Raw genomic sequence first — 18,901 nt, 5'->3', positions numbered from 1 at the left:
TACATTTAGTGTAAAAAGAGAGAAAGAGATGGGAGATTATAAGGGATAGTAAGCTGTTAACCTGATGTATGTGTGCTAATATCATAGCTACATAAGTGGTAGTAAAATATTAATGACCTTTGTGTTTGTGCGCTTGTGTTTTTAAGATCGGCACATTTGTGGTGTGGGCCATTCCTGATGTTTCCTTTGCCATTCCCCTGTGGGTAATAATTTTGGCTATACTGCTGGGACTGCTGGTGCTGGCTATGCTTAGCCTAGCAATGTGGAAGGTAGGTTGGCCATAACACACAAACGCACACACACACACACACACACACACACACACACACACAGACAGACTTATACTCTCCTTCTTTGGCTCTACACATGATGCTGTTGTGAATACAGTAATCATCAGTCACAAGATTTTTTGTTGTTGTTTTGTATCAGCATTGTTGTTGTCTATTCCAAATAGACATTTGAAATGCTGTTCTTATGAATTTTATATTAATCAAAGATTCCTTAATATTTTTGCTGTTTTTTTTATCAAATAAATGCATCCTTGGTGAGCATAAGAAACCTGTGTTCTTTCAAAAACATTAACAAATCTTATCAACCCAAAACTTTTGAATGGTATTGTAAAACTACTACTACTTTTTTTTTCCCATTTAGCTATAGTCTTCATCTGTCTGTCCAAGTATACTACACATTGATTGATGAAAAATGTGAAGGATTAAATGCATGTTGTGCATCAGCTCTGTATTTCAGAGAAAGCACAGAACGCAGAGGTCTGTTGTAGAATGATACATGCTATTGTAGCACATGCAGGACAAAGCTGAGCTACAATCACATTATCTTGGTTTGTTAGTCTGACTTCACAAAAAGTAAACTGGCATTTCAATTAAGAACTGATAACTGTATGTTACTGCACATAGTTGGGATTTTCTGTTATTCCTGGTTGACAGAGGAAATACATGCTCTCAAAGTGTTTTATGTGTATGTTGCCATTAGTCTTCAAGTCTTCATGAACAGCAGAATCCGTCTGTAACAGTGAAATAGCAAAACAAAGGAACTACAGGGGGTAGAGAAAGAGATGGCTGTTAGAGATAGAGTGAGAGAAGGAGATGGTGGAGGAAGTGGAGAAGGGGGTTGGAGGAAGTGAAGTGAAAAGAGGTATGGGGAACATTGAAGAGCTTGATGAAAATTGGCAAATCAGATGAACAGATAAGGGAGAGGGAGAGGGAATGCTGTTGCAGTTGGGCATTAATGAGCCATTTGTGATTTTATCAGTGTTTTGTCTACAGGGCTGTTCTCAGGCACTTGATTGGGTCCCTATGGAGGCGACGTGCCCTAATTGGCCAACATGCACAAACACACACATATGCATTAAACACGCTGAAGAGTGACGAGTGTGCGTGGGTGCACAAGAGGAAATGTCAATCGGATGCTGAGAGTTTTTTTTTTTAGAGCAGCTGAGGCCATTTAACAGGCTATTATACATCTTATAGATAGTGTCACTTATAATGGATTTGAAGAAAAATCAATGCATCCTATTGAGATACAATGTAATTGCCCCCTCTTGTGGTGAAATTGGTTGTTGACGAAGTGTAAATGAAATTGATCAAAATCAACATTTTAAATTAAAATGTATACATACACTATATATATCAAATTATATATACAGCATCATGTGTAGAGCCAAAGAAGGAGAGTATAAGTCTGTCTGTGTGTGTGTGTGTGTTTGTGTATATATATTTCATTTAAATTTAATTGTCAGATTAACAGATAAAGGAGAGGGAGGGGGGAATGCATCAAATACAAGAAATCTATATTTTAATTCAGCAAGGATGCATTAAATTGATAGTCACATTAAAGACATGTATAATGTTACAAAATATTCTATTTAAAATAAATGAAATATAACGTTCTATTCATCAAAGAATCCTGAAAAAAATGTGACACAACTGTTTTCAAGATTGATATTAATGAATGTTTTTTGAGCATCAAATCAGCATTTCTGAAGGATCATGTGACACTGAAGACTGGAGTAATGATGCAAAAAAATTCAGCTTTGCATCACTGGAATAAATTATATTTAAATAACAGTTATTTTAAATTAATACTGTTAAATATTTAACAATATTACTGGGTTTAATTTGTTGTATTTTTAATCAAATAAATATAGCCTTGGTAAGCATAAGAGACTTTCAAAAACATAAAACATCTTACCGATCCCAAACTGCGTGTGTGTGTGTGTGCGGTCAAAACTCTGTCTAAAAGTTCTTATGATTACTGCCCTGCTGCTTTATAACAAATTGTTTCTAATTTTAAAGGAAATGATATCGGTTTAATCAGCATATCTCGTAGATGTGGATGTACTTGATCTCCACTGACAGCCTCTAGAGCACATCTGTGCAACTGTTTCAGCAGACAAAACATTGGAAGAAAGGAATAATGTCTGTTATCCCAGGGATCACATTCTCATCCTGTTCTTTTTTTTCTTTTCCCCACCCGCCTCGTCCCACCTGCTCTGGTTCTTCAGTGCGGCTTCTTCGATCGGGCACGGCCACCCAAAGATGATGACGTGTCAGACCGCGAACAGCTGACCGCAGAAAAATCCACAGATGCGTGAGAGCAGAACAGATGAGGAGGATGAATAAAGAGGCCATGGGATGATTCTCCATGAAGACAGTGGAGGAGCTGTGTTCGAAGGTTTCAGTATCTTTGTAGAAGACTACAGATCCAAGCCTCTAAATAAACTACAGCTGCCACACTGGACTGCGATCTGTGAGCTGGGCCACAGTACCACTCAAAAACTTTCATAAAGCTTTATTTAAAATGGCAGACGATCAAGAACTCTTGATAGAGCTGCAATATCCACAGTATCCAAAGAGCCACATTGCCAGTGCAAGACTAGAGGCTGACCAATACAATCCCAAAGATTAAGATCTCACTGTCTGATCAACTCCATCGACTTCCTGTTAGGTTACGATGAAACGGTGATTACTTCTGAGGATTTTTTGTTCAACATTATCAATGGAACTTAATATCATATGTATTAAGTCACAAGGTCTGGATTCTTCCACAATACACTTCACATAGGCCACATACACACTGCAGCTAAATACAGATTCACCCTTCTTTTAAGTCATTTTCTGATATTTCTTTTGTTTCATATTTAAATATATGACACCAAACAGTTTAAAGTGTTGGCATCCATGTTTCATGTTTACAGCAGAGAGATGCTAAAACTGTTCATGATTATTACTAGAACAGTCTTGCAGTGTTTTATATATGGCCATTTTTTACAGAGTGTTTAAATAAATTAAATGTCACATACTGTATACAAAGTTTATTGTACAGTATACAAATCATTTGTCACCTACAGTATGTACATTATGGATTGTCATAAAAAGAAACGAATTTTACAGATAAGAATGCGGCTTATTGATAATGATAAAGGTGTAGTGGTAAATTCTGCGATCTGTGGCTGACTAGAATCTTTACTCTTAAAGAGCTGGTGCATTGCATCAGCCCACAATGTAGTTTCACAGCAAAGCCTCATATGTCTACATGCCTTGTCAATGATTGTTCTGATTACATATTGAAGCTTGTAAAATAATTGCTCAGTAAGCACAACGATGGGAGGGGGAATGAATAGATATAAATTACATGTGCAATAATGGGACATTTTTGAGTTGATCATTTGTGTGTACACTGGCTCCAAAATGTTTAAAACCTGAGGTTCAGGTTGTTTTGTATATAAAGTTAAAATACTTATATTTGTCAGGCTGGCATGAATATTTCTTTTCCAAACTAAAGAGAACAAAAATATTTTGTCTTTAAGTGCTCTAAATGCATAAATAATGTTAGATGAAGAAGGCACATTAATTCCATCTGTTGGGAATTCATGTTTTTCTGATTGCTGCTCTAACATGTTGCATTCAGAGCATGTTAATGACGAAATAATATTTTTTGTTGTTGTTGTTGTTGTTTCAATCAGTGCCCACCAGTGTCTTTTAAAACATATGGACTGATAATACAAGAACTGTTTTAAAATCATCTTAGTCATGACAAAACCACATCTTGTTATATTTCTCCTTTCGAACGATATGATCAATATTTCAGTCCATGAATCATGTATTGTGATGTGCAGCCCTGTATATTTTACATAGATCTGAAATTAAAATGAAATTTAAAACTATTCTTTATGTATTTGAATTGTTGAAATATTCTTCCTTTTGATTGTACAAAGTGACGTTGTAGGGCTGAGCGAATATGTACTATCATCTCAATAATATATACTAGTGCAAAGGATTCTTCAAAATGCTGATTGAGGACTGTTGGGACACTCCAGGCACAGGATGGTTCTGTCTGGAGAGACCGAGTCGTTTACACCTCAATGACACGTCTGTACCATTTGCTTCACTGGACACATGTGCTTTCCAATACATACTATTTATCTACCAGTGTGTTCTAATATATAACTCGTCATGTTTGGTCTCATCTGACAGCTTAAACTGAACTGAATGGTGGTGAATTTAATAGAGATATTAAAATATCCTAATGTACAATCTAGGTCAGGGGTTATTAACTTAGGTCAGGTTAAGGGGTCACCACCTGCGTGACATCATTAACCAATGTGGAACGACCAATTTGCGGTTTCGGGAAACAGTCGTGACTAGCTAGTTGATTTCTTCAACGATGCATCGTACTATGGTAGTTAAGCAGCAAGTTGCGTTGTTGTACGTAGCCTACGGGAAACGCAACCCAGAGTAGCCTATGTTTTTCAGAGAAACGAGTATGTGAGCTCAGCATGTTTCCTAAATATCTCAACATATTATGCTATTTGTATGCTTTAATACAGTTAAAAACTTACTTACAGCACCTTTACGACTTTTAACTTTAAAGAGCTAGAGGTTTCAAAATAACAACAAATTAATGTGATCAGATTAACTCTTTCCCTGCCAGTGTTTTTTTTTTTAAGTTTTTTAATCATTTTCACAAAACTTTCATGGCCACCCAGAATATTGTTGTATGAATATCTGAACATGCAAGAAAGAACAAAAAATCGGAAAAATCACCCAGCCCTAATATATTCATATACTGTATAAGCTCGTCTCAATCGGTCCAATGGCGGTATCCGATGGAACGGGTGATGGTCTCTGCCCGTTACTGTCTTTAGTTCCAATTAAACTTATCTGACTCCATTTTATCACGACCTCGAATTTATGTTAGATTGCCACTTGGTTATTGGTCAATTATATAATAGTTTAGCAATACATTTGATTGTTCTATTTAACTCTTTACTTTATATTTTACTCGTTCGTTAGGAATCTATGTCGCTCAGAGGTCCTCACACCTTGTTTAACGCGGGTCTCATGTTCACAAGCTCATCGGTTTTGGTCACCAAACAGAGGTAATTGGATAAATACCTGAGATGGACGCATTCAATCTTACACAATCAAAGATACTTTGGTATAATCGCCACGGAATTACATACACTTGAATTTAAGGTAACGTTTACTTCAGGCAGGGGTATGGCCATTACTACAGATATAAGTAGACCAATATTAATTCTCTTATAATAGCTTTGGATTGGCCATGCCGTGGTTTCCCACGTACACTTATCTAAAGTAACATTAAATTAAAACAGAGGTAAGACACACCCAAATTTAGATTGGTCAGCAGCATTTTTGCTGTTCTAAACGGAAATTCACTTCTTGTCTTTGCAAACCAAGTACACTTATTAGTCGTCACTAATCTGACGCAAAACTTGCAGTAACATACGAATTAGTTTAATCTACTTGAGAAAATAATTTCAGAGTAATTCAGAATAAAATCAAATGTAACTATATTATGTCAGGTAAATATATCGTGCCAATTTCATAATCAGTTCAAATATAATCAATACAATAACATCAAATGCTCAGAGATAAAGAGTAAAAGATGTAGGCTAAACCCGACATTTAGAAAAATACCTAATGCTGAAGTCCTTGAGGTCCTTCAACATTATGGGCTGATCTGAGTTACAGAATCGCCCTGAGCCTCTTGTTGCATTTCTTTATATAGACAGAAACTTCTTTCACATGGAAACATTTGCTAACAATGGGAATTTGCATTCAGAGTTTACACCATTTGAGAGCAGGAGGCTATTTGCCTGGAAGACACACCCACCTCTGTCTGCAAGTTATCTCTAAACTCTTAAAAACTTGATTACCTTTTGGTTTACTTCTTTGGGAATGAGACATTTGTACCAGTCGCACAGAGACATTTCAAATGATACCAAACATGTATAATACTGTGTGATAATTATTCACATTAAACCATATAGATTTTTGGGTGAATACCTAGTGATCTCAGCATGAGAGAGAGACAACATGGGGGAGGTGATTGACTCAGGGATGCTAGTTTCTCAAGAGAGAGTCAAATGTTAATTTCGAGAAAGGTCCTTTGTCTTCTCGGGGAGTGGTCATTCTTCAACCAGACTGCCCGGCATTTTCTAATTTCTCAATTCTTACAATACCTATAGGCCGATATGGGCCATTCTACAGAATTGGTTCAGAGTCAGTGTAAGAAATTCTTGTATGATAGTCTCAGCATGCAGTATATAACAGAGAAGGATTTCTTTGTTCTGTAGGAAGGTACTGGCTACATTTGTTCTTCATTACTATAGTGGACCTCTGTGTTCAAATGAAGGAAGGGTCTTCCATTCTCTATTCTAAAGCAGTATAAGGGTCCTTCTGGATCCAAATGTATATGTGGTGATCTAGCCAGAAACTGACCACATGGACTTGTTATTCATTGTATCGTATTCCTATATGATGTAAGGTATTCTTATTGAAAGTATTCAATAAGATATCTTATTGGTTAACTTGGTGATACTCCCCTCATATTCTTCTTCTGAGACAAAGATGCTAATAAACTGGAGAGATACTTGTCTCCCTCAGCGCTGAGTCATTGTTCAGTTGGAAACGTCTTGAAAAAAATGTGTCTTTTCCCACAAATTTTGTATGTATGCAAATTGTATAATATCCAAGGTACACATTTCTAGTAATTGTGCAGTTAATTATCATATTGTATTTTCAGAAGGTTTTGGAATATTTCTCCTCTCCCCAAATTTGTCACTACCGAAACACAATAATAAATAATTTTATAAGAAGGCTTATATTGACCTATTAATATTTTGTTTACATCTACAAGCCGTGAGAACTCCGTCAGCGGTGGTCCAGCTATAGTGGCAAAGGGACTACGTCCTCCGTTCCCTCCTTCAGGAAACGGTGGGTTGCATACGCAACCAGGACGTTCCCTTTCAGTCTAGAATGTTAGACATAGTCGACTGAATCTGATCTTTAACCCTGGAAAACGTCACTAGAGCTGCCACCTTCCAGTGCCTGGGTAGAAAGCCTCAAGTCCCCCCGCAACGCTGAGGCGGAGAAGGCGAGGCTTAGGCCAGGGAAGTCAACTGCTGTTCCTACAGGACCACTGGGAAAGCGTACCCTGTCAAGGAAGGAAAGGTACGCTGCGGAAACCACATCCTGACCCGAAGGGAGGTAACATGTGGGAATACACATATGGACTGGGGGCTGACCAAGCAGTACAACATATGGAAATGTCACTGGGATGACTCCAGCCTAACAGGGGGGAGGATCAACCAACAGTGAGGGAAGACACAGGCTCACCGCAGGGAGCCGTACCGTGGAATAATACACATATGGGATCGCCGTAGGGATCGCAACATATGGACCCAGTCTAACACAGGTTCCACAAGTGCATACGAGTGGTAGGCCTGGCTTCGGACGCTCCGCCACGTACGATGCCGCAGGGTATGGAGGAACTCAACAGGGTTCGGTTGAGGGGAACTCTACTGGAGCAAAATTGCGCACGTATCCAGTCCATAGGAGGGAAATGGCGCAGCAAGCCGACACTTCGAACAGTGCTTACGGTGAAACTGGCTTCATGTGAAGGGAGCCCACGGGAAGCAACAGTTCGACACATGCTAGTTCTTTAGCGAATATGTATAGGTGTTGCCCAGCTCCCAACTCTATTCAACATCTGTTCAGCGAGGCACTGTATGCCAACGCCTAGGAGGGAGCAGTACTCTCACTTAGGAGGAGCTCACCGCCCAGGTGGGCATGTGCATCTTGGGGTTTCTCACCAAGACGAAGGCAACCACTTTGAAGTGGGCCAACCTCTGCTTGGAAACAGCCTTCCCTTCTGCTGGTTTCCATAACAGATAGAGCTGGTCTAAGGTCTAGGCTTTGCATTCTGATCACGTATAACCGCACTGAGGTGGACGGACAGAGAAAAGCCAGGGCTGGGTCTGCCTCCTCCGGGGCAGCGCTTGCAGGCTCACCACCTGGTCCCGTAGGAGAGGTAGGAACCTTGGGCACACATTCAGACTGGGGTCTCAACTTGTGAGAGTTAGCCGGCCCGAATTCCAGCCACAACTCGTTGACCGAAAGCTAGCAAGTCCCTACCCTCTAGTGGAGACCACGCGAGCAGGAGAACTGTTTCTTAAAAAAAATTATTTTTTTTAACTCACTGCCTGCGATGGCTCAGGGGCGGTCTCTGCAGTGCAGTAGCACCAGAGAAAAGGACCCAAGAGGGTAAGGAGGGGACGCTAGGTGTTTATATATCTCCTTGCTCGCCTCAGGGACCTGACGATCAAATCGCACTCCGCTTGGATTTGAATCCACTGCCTCATGATGTGCGCCAATGTAGAAGCCACAACATTTTGAGTTGGAGGGGACAGCCCTCACTCCAACCACAAGCAGTTTTTAAAAGGGAGCACTGAAGTGATCGAACACCTTCGGGATCTCCTCACGGAGAGAAGACTCAATTCAACAAACAGGTTCGACTTCTATCAGAGGAGCACGCGTCTTTCTAGAGGGTGCTCACAGAAGTGATGGTCTCTACTGCATAACAATTCTTGCGGTAGACTAGAACCTCCGCGTCCGGTTCTTACTAGAACCAGACCTGGAACTTTCCAAGGTCTAGACGCGGGTGCCATCATGCCCCATCCCTGAGAATGTGCTCAGAGGAAGGTGTCAGGAAGGCTGTCGAGAGGAGGTGGTTGGTTGGCCAATAAGGGGCAACTAACGAGACCTGCTCCATTTGCACAAGACAGGAGCAATGCTCAACACCAGATGTGAAAGGGGATCACTGAGCATCAGGAGCATCTCTGCTCAACACTTGAGTGTGATGGAACAACACCATAGTGCAAGAAGGCTCACTGGGGAATGCATTTCTGCGGGGCCCAGGGCCAGCTGTGGCCAGAGTCTTTGTCGAGGGATATCCGCTCAGACAAGAGAAGAAACAACTGGGGTAGGACGAGTTCGGAGGGGCAACAGACGTGGCTCTGCGGCCCCCGAAGTGGTCCGAACAGCTGGCCAGCTGGGGATGGAGTCTCCACTGTATCCGGACCGGAGGCTGTCGTGAGGCTTGTGAGCGGAAAAAATTGGTGGAATGAAGCGACCTTAAAAGCTTCTGACTCCAAGGAGGAGGTGGCGGGCAAGTTGCAACATGCAAGGGGAGCGCGGCTCGACGGTCGCAATGTTGTCAGAACAGTACAAGCTCGCTGAGCAGCGGTGTCTCAAAGCGAGGGACTGTACGCAACTCGAGGCAACGAATGCCAATGCAGTCAGAGGGCGCCCAGAGCTCTGTTACTGCATGCCCTTTATACGTGGCCCCTCAGCCATCATTTGGAAGACTCTTGTTCCAGGAGCGACTAGCCCGGGGAAACGAAGGTCTGCTTATGGGCTGAGGGATTGGCGACAGGCCAGTGGAGTGTGTCGCTCTGCCACGGTCACCTTAGGGACTCGGTTATCAAGCCAGTGCTGAAGCGGTCTCATATGGAGGAAGCCGTGCGGCTGCATCTGCCATATGCCCCAGGAGCCTCTGAAAGTTTCAGTGGGACCCTTTCTCACTTCTAAATAGCACTGAGCTGGCACACCTCATTTGAGAGATGCGCTAGACAGAGACCACCTCCATACTAGAAAAGAGAAACTCGGAATTGGGGCAATTTCCCAGTTGACCTGAAGACCCAACTGGCTATGAAGCGCTCGAAGGGTAGGACCATGTACTGATACTTCGTATCATCAAACGCAAGAACACAGTAAGCCTGTGAAGCAGAAGGAAAGAGATCTGAAGTACACGTCTTTCAGGTCGAACGCTGCAGACCAAGCTTGGGGACGGGGCATTGAGAATGCAATTTTGTGTTTACAGGTGAACGGAGGCTTTCGAAAAAGGGCCCGTATTAGTTGACACAGAACCAAGATGGTCGTAACCCACCACATAATAAGGGTACAATGAAGTACAGGCTCTGAAGCCAAACTCCATACCAGGTGGAGGGAACGGCTAGCACGCGTCCTTCGCCAGTAGGACTGCGGCGCACACACACAGGACAGGAGCTCTGCTCAACACCTAGGGGTGTGATGGATCTCACTTAAAAATCTTTTAGGAGCATTTCTGCCCAACACCTACGTATGATGAATATCACTGAGCCCGGGCGGAAGCCAAGCGAAATGAATCGCAAGCCGGGTCTGAAGGTACCGAATGAGGCCAGGCTGGGCATTGGTTGGAAGCGTTTTAGACTTCGACAAAACCGGACCAGGGGCCAGGAACCACAGACGTACCCGAGGTTGGGCAGCGAGGTGGAGGACAGGGATCCGGCTTGAGAGGCCCGAAGGCGGCCCGAAGCGGGATCTGAGTGTGCGGTGCAACACTTACCTAACTCCACTGGGTGGCAGGGGAAGCGTGAGAAGGCGGATGACCGGGTCCTCAAATGCACCCAGCTGCCAGCTGGCGAACAAGAGGGGACTGAGGGGTGTAAGGCTTTACAGGGTCACACATCATCAGACTAGCCCTCTTGGGGCCCAGGAATAGAGAATTCTCTTTCTTTGAATATGTGGGTACCGCTGGCTCCGCTTTTTTGGGATCTACCGCCGACGACCGGGTGGAGGCAGCAGCAGGCCGTCGGGGCAGGATGTGCCGGATGGCCTCAGTCTGCTTCTGGACGGTAGAGAACTGCTGGGCAAAGCTCTCTACCGCGTCGCCGAATAACCCAACCTGCGATATGGGAGCGTCCAGGAACCGAACCTTGTCCGCCTCTCTCATGTCCGCCAGGCTGAGCCAGAGATGGCGTTCCTGGACCACAAGGGTGGACATCGCCAGACCGATCACCTGTTCCACACATTTGAGTCCTTACCGCGACACTGAAAAAGACTCTTAATATGACATTCGTTCAAAGCCAAACAAATCTAGATTCTATGGAAACAGAAATTAGCATGTGAGCATGGCTGACAGATTGGTCCACCTCCATTAGGTCAAAAAATTAGATAAAGATCATCTTTTCTTCTTAAGTATTTATTGTGCGTCCTTACCGTTCAGCTTAGTAATTGTGTATTTTGAACTACATTTTAAAAATGTATTTATGTTACGGTTGAATACATGTATATTTGGTGCTAAAAGTCAATACTGATGTATCAGACCTTGCTAACTGCCAGTTATCTGCAACATTAGCAAAAAATGTCATTTCCGCAGCTCGTCTTTACCGCAGCATTTTTAGGCATTGCGGTAAAGACATTGTGTTGCGGTAGAGACAAATTCAAGATTTATACTGTATATTACACTGATCAGCCACAACATTAAAACCACTGACAGGTGTGGTGAATATATCATCATAGCATCATGATATCAAGGGGTGGGATATATTAGGCAGCAAGTGAACAGTCAGTTCTTGAATTTTATAAGTTGGAAGCAGAGAAAAGAATAAGTGAAAAGATCTGAGTGACTTTGATAAGGGCCAAATGGTGATGGCAAGACGACTGCATCAGAGCATCACCAAAACAGCAGGTCTTGTGGGGTGTTTACGGTCTGTAGTGGTTAGTACCTACCAAAAGTGGTGCAAGGAAGGACAACCGGTGAACTGGCATCAGGGTCATGGACACCCAAGACTAACATATGCACATGGGGAGCAAAGGCTCGCCTGTCTGGTCCAATCACACAAAAGAGCTACTGTAGCTCAAAAAAATTCAGAAAAACGTAATGCTGCCCATGATAGAAAGGTGTCAGAACACACAATGCATAGCAGTTTGCTGGTTAGCAGCAGACCGGACAAAGTGCTTATGATGACCCCTGTCCACCACCGAAAGTGCCTACAATGAGCATGTGAGTGTCAGAACTGGACCAATCGACCAAGAGACAGCAGCAGGATGCACTATGGGAAGAAGGCAGGCCGGTGGAGGGAGTGTGATGCACAGGGCAATGTTCTGCTTTGGGTCTTGGCATTCATGTGGATGTTACTTTGACACATACCACCTACCTGAAGATTGTTGCAGACCATGGCAATGGTGTTCCCTGATGGCAGTGGCCTGTTTCAGCAGGATAATGCAACCTGCCACACTGAAAAAATGTATCAGGAATTGTTTGAGGAACATGACAAAGAGGCGTTGCCTTGGCCTTAAAATTCCCCATATCTCAATCCGATAGAGCATATGGGATGTGCTTGATAAAAAAATCTGATCCATGGAGGCCCCACCTAGCAACCTGATACCACAGGGCATATTCAGAGGACCTGTGGAGTCCTTTCCTTTAGGTATCAGAGCTGTTTTGGCAGCATAATAACAAATCAGAAAAGAAGACAGTGGAGGATAAACAAAAGAAACCAGAGGACAAAACAAATATTGAAGGCCTCAAATTAGTTTGTTGTTACAATAGAAATTCATAAATGTATTAGTATTGGAAACAAGAAAATCTATTTATAATCAAAATAATTATAAACTAAATGTTTTTCTCCAAAACACGTTGGCCACAATTATTCATACCCTTTTATTAAATACCTTTTTGCAATCTCCTTTTGCCAAGATAACTGCTCTGAGTCAAGTCAAGTCAAGTCAAGTTTATTTGTATAGCGCTTTTCACAATACAGATTGTATCAAAGCAGCTTCACAGTATTAAATAAAAATAATACAACAAAGTTTGTTTCAAGAGGAATTTATTGATTGATAAAATTAAATTAAATATCCCCAAAATATCCCCAACTGAGCAAGCCAAAGGCAACAGTGGCAAGGAACCGAAAAACTTCATCAAGTGACCTAATGGTGTCCTAAAACTCCATCAGGTGACCTAATGGAGAAAAAAAAAACCTTGGGAGAACCCAGGCTCAGTCGGGGGCCAGTTCTCCTCTGGCATTTATGAGCTAGAGGCCGGATTGTAGTTTGAACTGTAGGATTATATGAATGCCTGGCTGAAGAGATGCGACTTTAATCTAGTTTTAAACTGGGAGAGCGAGTCTGAGCAACGAACAGTATCAGGAAGACTATTCCAGAGTTTTGGAGCCAAATGTGAGAATGCTCTCCCTCCTTTGGTGGTTCTGGATATCCTAGGTATGACCAAAAGCCTTGAATTTAGTGATCTTAAAGAGCGCGATGGATTATAGGGTGATAAAAGATCTGTTAAATAGACTGGAGCTAAGCCGTTTAGGGCTTTATAAGTCAGTAGCAATACCTTGTAATTAATACGGAACTTTATAGGTAACCAATGCAGTGATGATAAAATCGGTGTTATATGATCATATTTTCTTGATCTAGTAAGAACTCTAGCGGCGGCATTTTGGACTAACTGTAGCTTGTTTATTGAGGATGCAGGACAACCAGCTAGTAAAGCATTACAGTAATCCAGTCTCGAGGTCATGAATGCATGAACTAACTTTTCTGCATCAGAAACTGATAGCATATTACGTAGCTTAGCAATGTTTCTAAGGTGGAAAAATGCTGTTTTTGTAACATATGAAATATGATTTTCAAAAGACAGGTTACAATCGAGTATGACACCCAGGTCTTTTACTGTAGAGGATAAAGTAACAGGACATCCTATGATGTTAAAGTTGTATTGTGCGAGGTTTTGTGGGCGTTTTTTTGAACCGATAAGTATTACCTCTGTCTTGTCTGGATTTAATAAAAGAAAATTACGGGTCATCCAATCTTTTATATCTTTAACACACTCTGTCAATTTGGAAAATTTTGCGTTTTCATCCGGCCGTGATGAAATATATATTTGAGTGTCATCAGCATAACAATGGAAACTAATTCCATGTTTCCTTATAATATTTCCAAGTGGCATCATATATATTGAGAATAACAGAGGGCCTAACACAGATCCCTGCGGCACTCCATAGTTTACTGGAGTTATGATCGATTTTTCTCCATTTAAATAGACAAAATGGTAGCGGTCAGATAGGTATGATTTGAACCAGCTTAGTGCTTGTCCTTGAACACCAGTATAATTTTGTAGTCGATCTAAGAGTAATGTATGATCTATAGTATCGAACGCAGCACTAAGATCAAGTAAAACTAGTATTGAGATACAGCCTTGGTCAGAAGCTAAAAGTAAATCATTTGTGATTTTAACGAGCGCAGTTTCAGTGCTATGATGCGGTCTGAATCCAGACTGAAACTTTTCATAGATCTCATTTTGTTGCAAGAAAGAGCCCAGTTGAGCGGACACCACTTTTTCTAATATTTTAGACATAAATGGAAGATTTGAAATGGGTCTATAATTTGCTAGATTATTATGATCTAATTGTGGTTTCTTAATGAGAGGTTTTATAACTGCCAGTTTAAATGTTCTTGGAACATGACCTAAAGATAAAGACGAGTTAATAATATTGAGGAGAGGATCTTCCACTACAGGTAACACTTCTTTCAGTAGTTTAGTTGGTATAGGATCTAATAAACATGTTGTTGTTTTAGATGAAGTGATAAGTTTATTTAACTCTTTTTGTTCTATAGTTGCAAAGCACTGTAATTGTTCTTTCGGGGTGATAATTGAAGCTGAATTATAAGGCGCGATTGAAGATTGAACGTTTACAATTGTGGTTCTGATGCTTTCTATTTTCTCAGTGAAGAAGTTCATGAAATCATTACTACTGAACTGTAACGGGATATTTTGTTCGGGTGACGTCTGTTTATTTGTTAGTCTAGCCACGGTGTTAAATAAAAACCAAAACAATCCAAGGTTGTTTTCTATTAGTTTGCGGAGGTGCTCAGCCCTGGCCGCTTTTAGGGCCTTTTTATAACGTGACATACTGTCTTTCCACCCGATTCTAAAGACCTCTAAATTAGTTTGTTTCCATTTACGCTCTAAAATACGCGTTTCTCTCTTTAAAACATGCGTAGTATTGTTATACCATGGTGCTTTATTTTTCTCTCTGACCTTTTTTAATTTAATAGGTGCAACCACATCCAATGTTCTAGAGAGAATGGTGCTCATAGTGCTAGTTAGTTCTTCTAGTTCATCTGTTTGTTTGGGTTCAGGCAGCAGCTGAGACAGATTAGATAAGCAATTTGAGAAATTATCTATGGTGGATGGGAGGATTGTTCTGCCTGGTTGATAACGCGACGCCGCATGACATATTACAGCAGTACGTAATATGCAAGTTACCATGTAGTGATCAGTGACTTCATCACTTTGTGGAATGATATCTATATCGGTTGGATCGGTTCCATGTGATATAATTAAATCGAGTGTATGATTAAGACGATGTGTTGGTCCGGTGACGTTTTGCTTGACCCCAAATGAATTTAATAAATCTGTAAACGCAGCTCCTAACGCATCATTTGGATTATCTACGTGTATGTTAAAATCTCCAACAATTAGTGCTTTATCGACATTGACTAATAGGTCTGAGAGAAAATCTGCAAACTCTTTTAGGAAATCAGCGTAAGGCCCTGGCGGTCTATATACGGTAGCCAAGGCTAGAGATAATAGGGATGTTTTTCTAACATCTAAGAGCGTAACATTTAGTACAAGTACTTCAAATGAAATAAACTTATAACCCGTTTTCTGGGTAACATTTAGAATATCTTTATAAATGGTTGCAACACCTCCGCCACGACCAATCAGACGGGGCTCATGCTTATAACAGTATCCAGGAGGAGTAGCTTAAGCCAGGTTTCAGTAAGGCAAAGTATATCGAAGCTATTATCTGTGACTATTTCATTTACAATAACTGCCTTAGGTGTGAGTGATCTAATGTTTAGAAGACCTAGCTTTAGAAATAGTTTTTGTTTACTAATAGCAACATTTTCTGTTTTAATAACAATTAGATTTTTCCTAGATCCTGCATTAGATTTATTATTTGATCTCACTAAACGAGGAATAGACACGGTTTCTATGCAATGTTCTACACTAGTATTTATATCAGTTGAATTGGTGCAGCAGAGACTATGATTTGGACTTTTGGTTACTAGTCAAAGGGTATTTAACATTTTGGAGATGTTATCTGACAGAAGATCCACTCCGAATCTGCTTGGGTGTAAGCCATCAGCACGGAAAAGCCTAGGACGCTCCCAAAACAGATTCCAATTATTTACAAATAGCAGTTTCTGCTCATTGCACCATGACATTAACCATTCATTTAGCGCAAATAATCTGCTGAACTTTTCATGCCCTAGTCGGTACGTGGGAAGCGGTCCTGACACAATGATCGTTGTTTCAGGCGATGTGCTGCGTACCGTATCGATTAGATTCCTGAAGTCTTTCTTCAGAATCTCCGTCTGGCGCAGCCTGATGTCGTTCACTCCCGCGTGCAGGACCACAGTTCCGACGCGCTCGTCACCGTTCAGGATCTCGGGAACGCGAGCAGCGATTTCAGAAACACGAGCACCAGGAAAGCAGTGACTTTGCACCTTACTTTTACCTAACGTAGCGTGTACATGCCGAACGATGGAATCGCCGATGATCACAACATCGCGTTCTGTTTCGCGTAGAGGGGAGAAGCGGTTTTGTGTCGATAACTCGAAAACCGGGAGGGTCGGAGAAAGTCTTGGTCTAAACCTGACTCGCGTCTTCCGCTGCGGAACCACCCAGGCTTCGTGGTGGCGTGTTGGAGCCGGAGTGAACGAGACCATGGCTGATTGTGACCGATGCTGAGGAACGCACGGAGTAGACGCGGTCGGAGTCAGCGGGTTAGTAACGTTAAACACTGATTTGTGTGCATCGGCGCGTGATGTTCAAGAGCCAAACACCGGTCTCTCAGCTCGGCCTGTCTCAATAAAAGGTTGTGGATCTGTTTCTCAACAGCTTCCAGCTCAGACTGCAGTGCGTGAAGCTCAAATGTGTCCTCACCTGCACCAAGCGGTAGACTACCTACATCTGATATATTCGCCATTTTAACAGATGGACAGTGAGTTAGCAACGAAGCTACCAGTGATGCTATCAATATTAATACTAATTTATATTATAAGTTTGTTTGTAAGTGAGTGTGGAGAAGACGCGTTCAGCCGTGATCCATGGACGTAACCTTTAAGAGTATGCAGCGTTGGATCACTAATAGGCTTGAGACGCGTCTGCTCAACAGTCCGCGTTGTAACTATGAGGTTTTTTAGGTTTTTTAGTGGTAGGGGTGTAGAATAGACGCACGATAGGCAAAAAAAAATAAAAAATGTTTGTTTATAAGTGAGTGTGGAGAAGACGCGTTCAGCCGTGATCCACGGACGTAACCTTTAAGAGTATGCAGCGTTGGATCACTAATAGGCTTGAGACGCGTCTGCTCAACAGTCCGCGTTGTAACAATGAGGTTTGAGCAGTAACATTAGTGCTTCTCAGTGAGGAAAAGTAGAAAATGTTCGTTGTAAGCGAGTTTAAAGAGAAAAATCAAGAATTATAAATCAAATCGATAGAGCTCCAAAAACAACAACGCATTCAGACGCAACGCATGATAATAACAGGACAAGACATTACTCACCGTGTTTGTTGAGTGTTTCTTACTCACCTGAGCTTTTCTGAACTCAAAGGCGCGAGAGAAAATAAATAAATAAAAACAGCTGAGCGCACACGGGTGGCGCGTTTACAGGCTAGCGAATTACTAGCGTGTTGTGCTAGTAGTAACGTAAGCTAGCGATGTCAGGGTTGGGTAAGCTGTATTTAGTAGTAATATAAACAACTAGAAATTGTAGTAAATGATGGTTCAAAACAAGGAAATACGAGGCTAAGACGGAGCTTACAGCACCGAAGCAGACACACTCACAGCAGGCAGCGAGAAAAATCAAGAATTATAAATCAAATCGATAGAGCTCCAAAAACAACAACGTATTCAGACGCGACGCATGATAATAACAGGACAAGACATTACTCACCGTGTTTGTTGAGTGTTTCTTACTCACCTGAGCTTTTATGAACTCAAAGGCGCGAGAGAAAATAAATAAATAAAAATAGCTGAGCGCACACGGGTGGCGCGCGTTTACAGGCTAGCGAATTACTAGCGTGTTGTGCTAGTAGTAACGGAAGCTAGCGATGTTGGGTAAGCTGTATTTAGTAGTAGTATAAACAACTAGAAATTGTAGTAGATGATGGTTCAAAACAAGGAAAATACGAGGCTAAGACGGAGCTTACAGCACAGCAAACACACTCACAGCAGGCAGCGAGGCAGACAGGAGCAATCGATCAATCAGGATCGTGTGTGTGTGTGTTCATACTGCAGATAGGAGAAGATATGAGTCTTCTCCTATAATGCCTGATGAGTTTGGAGAACACCTGACCAGAGACCATTCCTCCATACAGAATCTCTCCAGATCCTTCAGATTCCCAGATCCATGTTGGTGCTTCTCTTCAGTTCACCCCACTCATCAGGTCAGGGAACTGGGACGGTCATGGCAGAAGCTTAATTTTGTGCTCCCTAACACATTTTTGTGTTGATTTTGATGTTTGTTTTGGATCGTTGTCCTGATGGAAAATCCAACCACGGCCCATTATAAGATTTATAGCAGAAGGCGTCAGGTTTCGATTTATCTGTTGATATTTGATAGAATCCACAATGCCATGTCTCTGAATAAGAAATCCAGGACCTCCAGTAGAAAAATAGGCCCACAAGGCCACAACATTAAATATCCAATGGTATATTAAATTGTACACATGGGGT

At 41.8% G+C, this 18,901-nt stretch overlaps 1 protein-coding gene across 1 annotated transcript in view; it reads left to right on the top strand.

The window, feature by feature from the left end:
- Positions 1 to 4,183, top strand: part of itga8 (integrin, alpha 8) — a 69,962-nt gene extending 65,779 nt beyond the window's left edge. Inside the window, exons 29-30 of the mRNA XM_082148752.1 lie at positions 147 to 269; positions 2,522 to 4,183. Of these exons, the coding sequence (XP_082004878.1) occupies positions 147 to 269; positions 2,522 to 2,611 (213 nt within the window). The 3' untranslated portion in view covers positions 2,612 to 4,183. The remainder of the gene's footprint in view (positions 1 to 146; positions 270 to 2,521) is intronic.
- Positions 4,184 to 18,901: the final 14,718 nt, after the last annotated feature.

Source organism: Leuciscus leuciscus, assembly GCF_965113295.1.
Source record: "Leuciscus leuciscus genome assembly, chromosome: 20".
Lineage (NCBI taxonomy): Eukaryota > Metazoa > Chordata > Actinopteri > Cypriniformes > Leuciscidae > Leuciscus > Leuciscus leuciscus.
The sequence above is the reverse complement of the archived record's forward strand: the minus strand, read 5'-3'. Positions and strand labels throughout refer to the sequence as shown.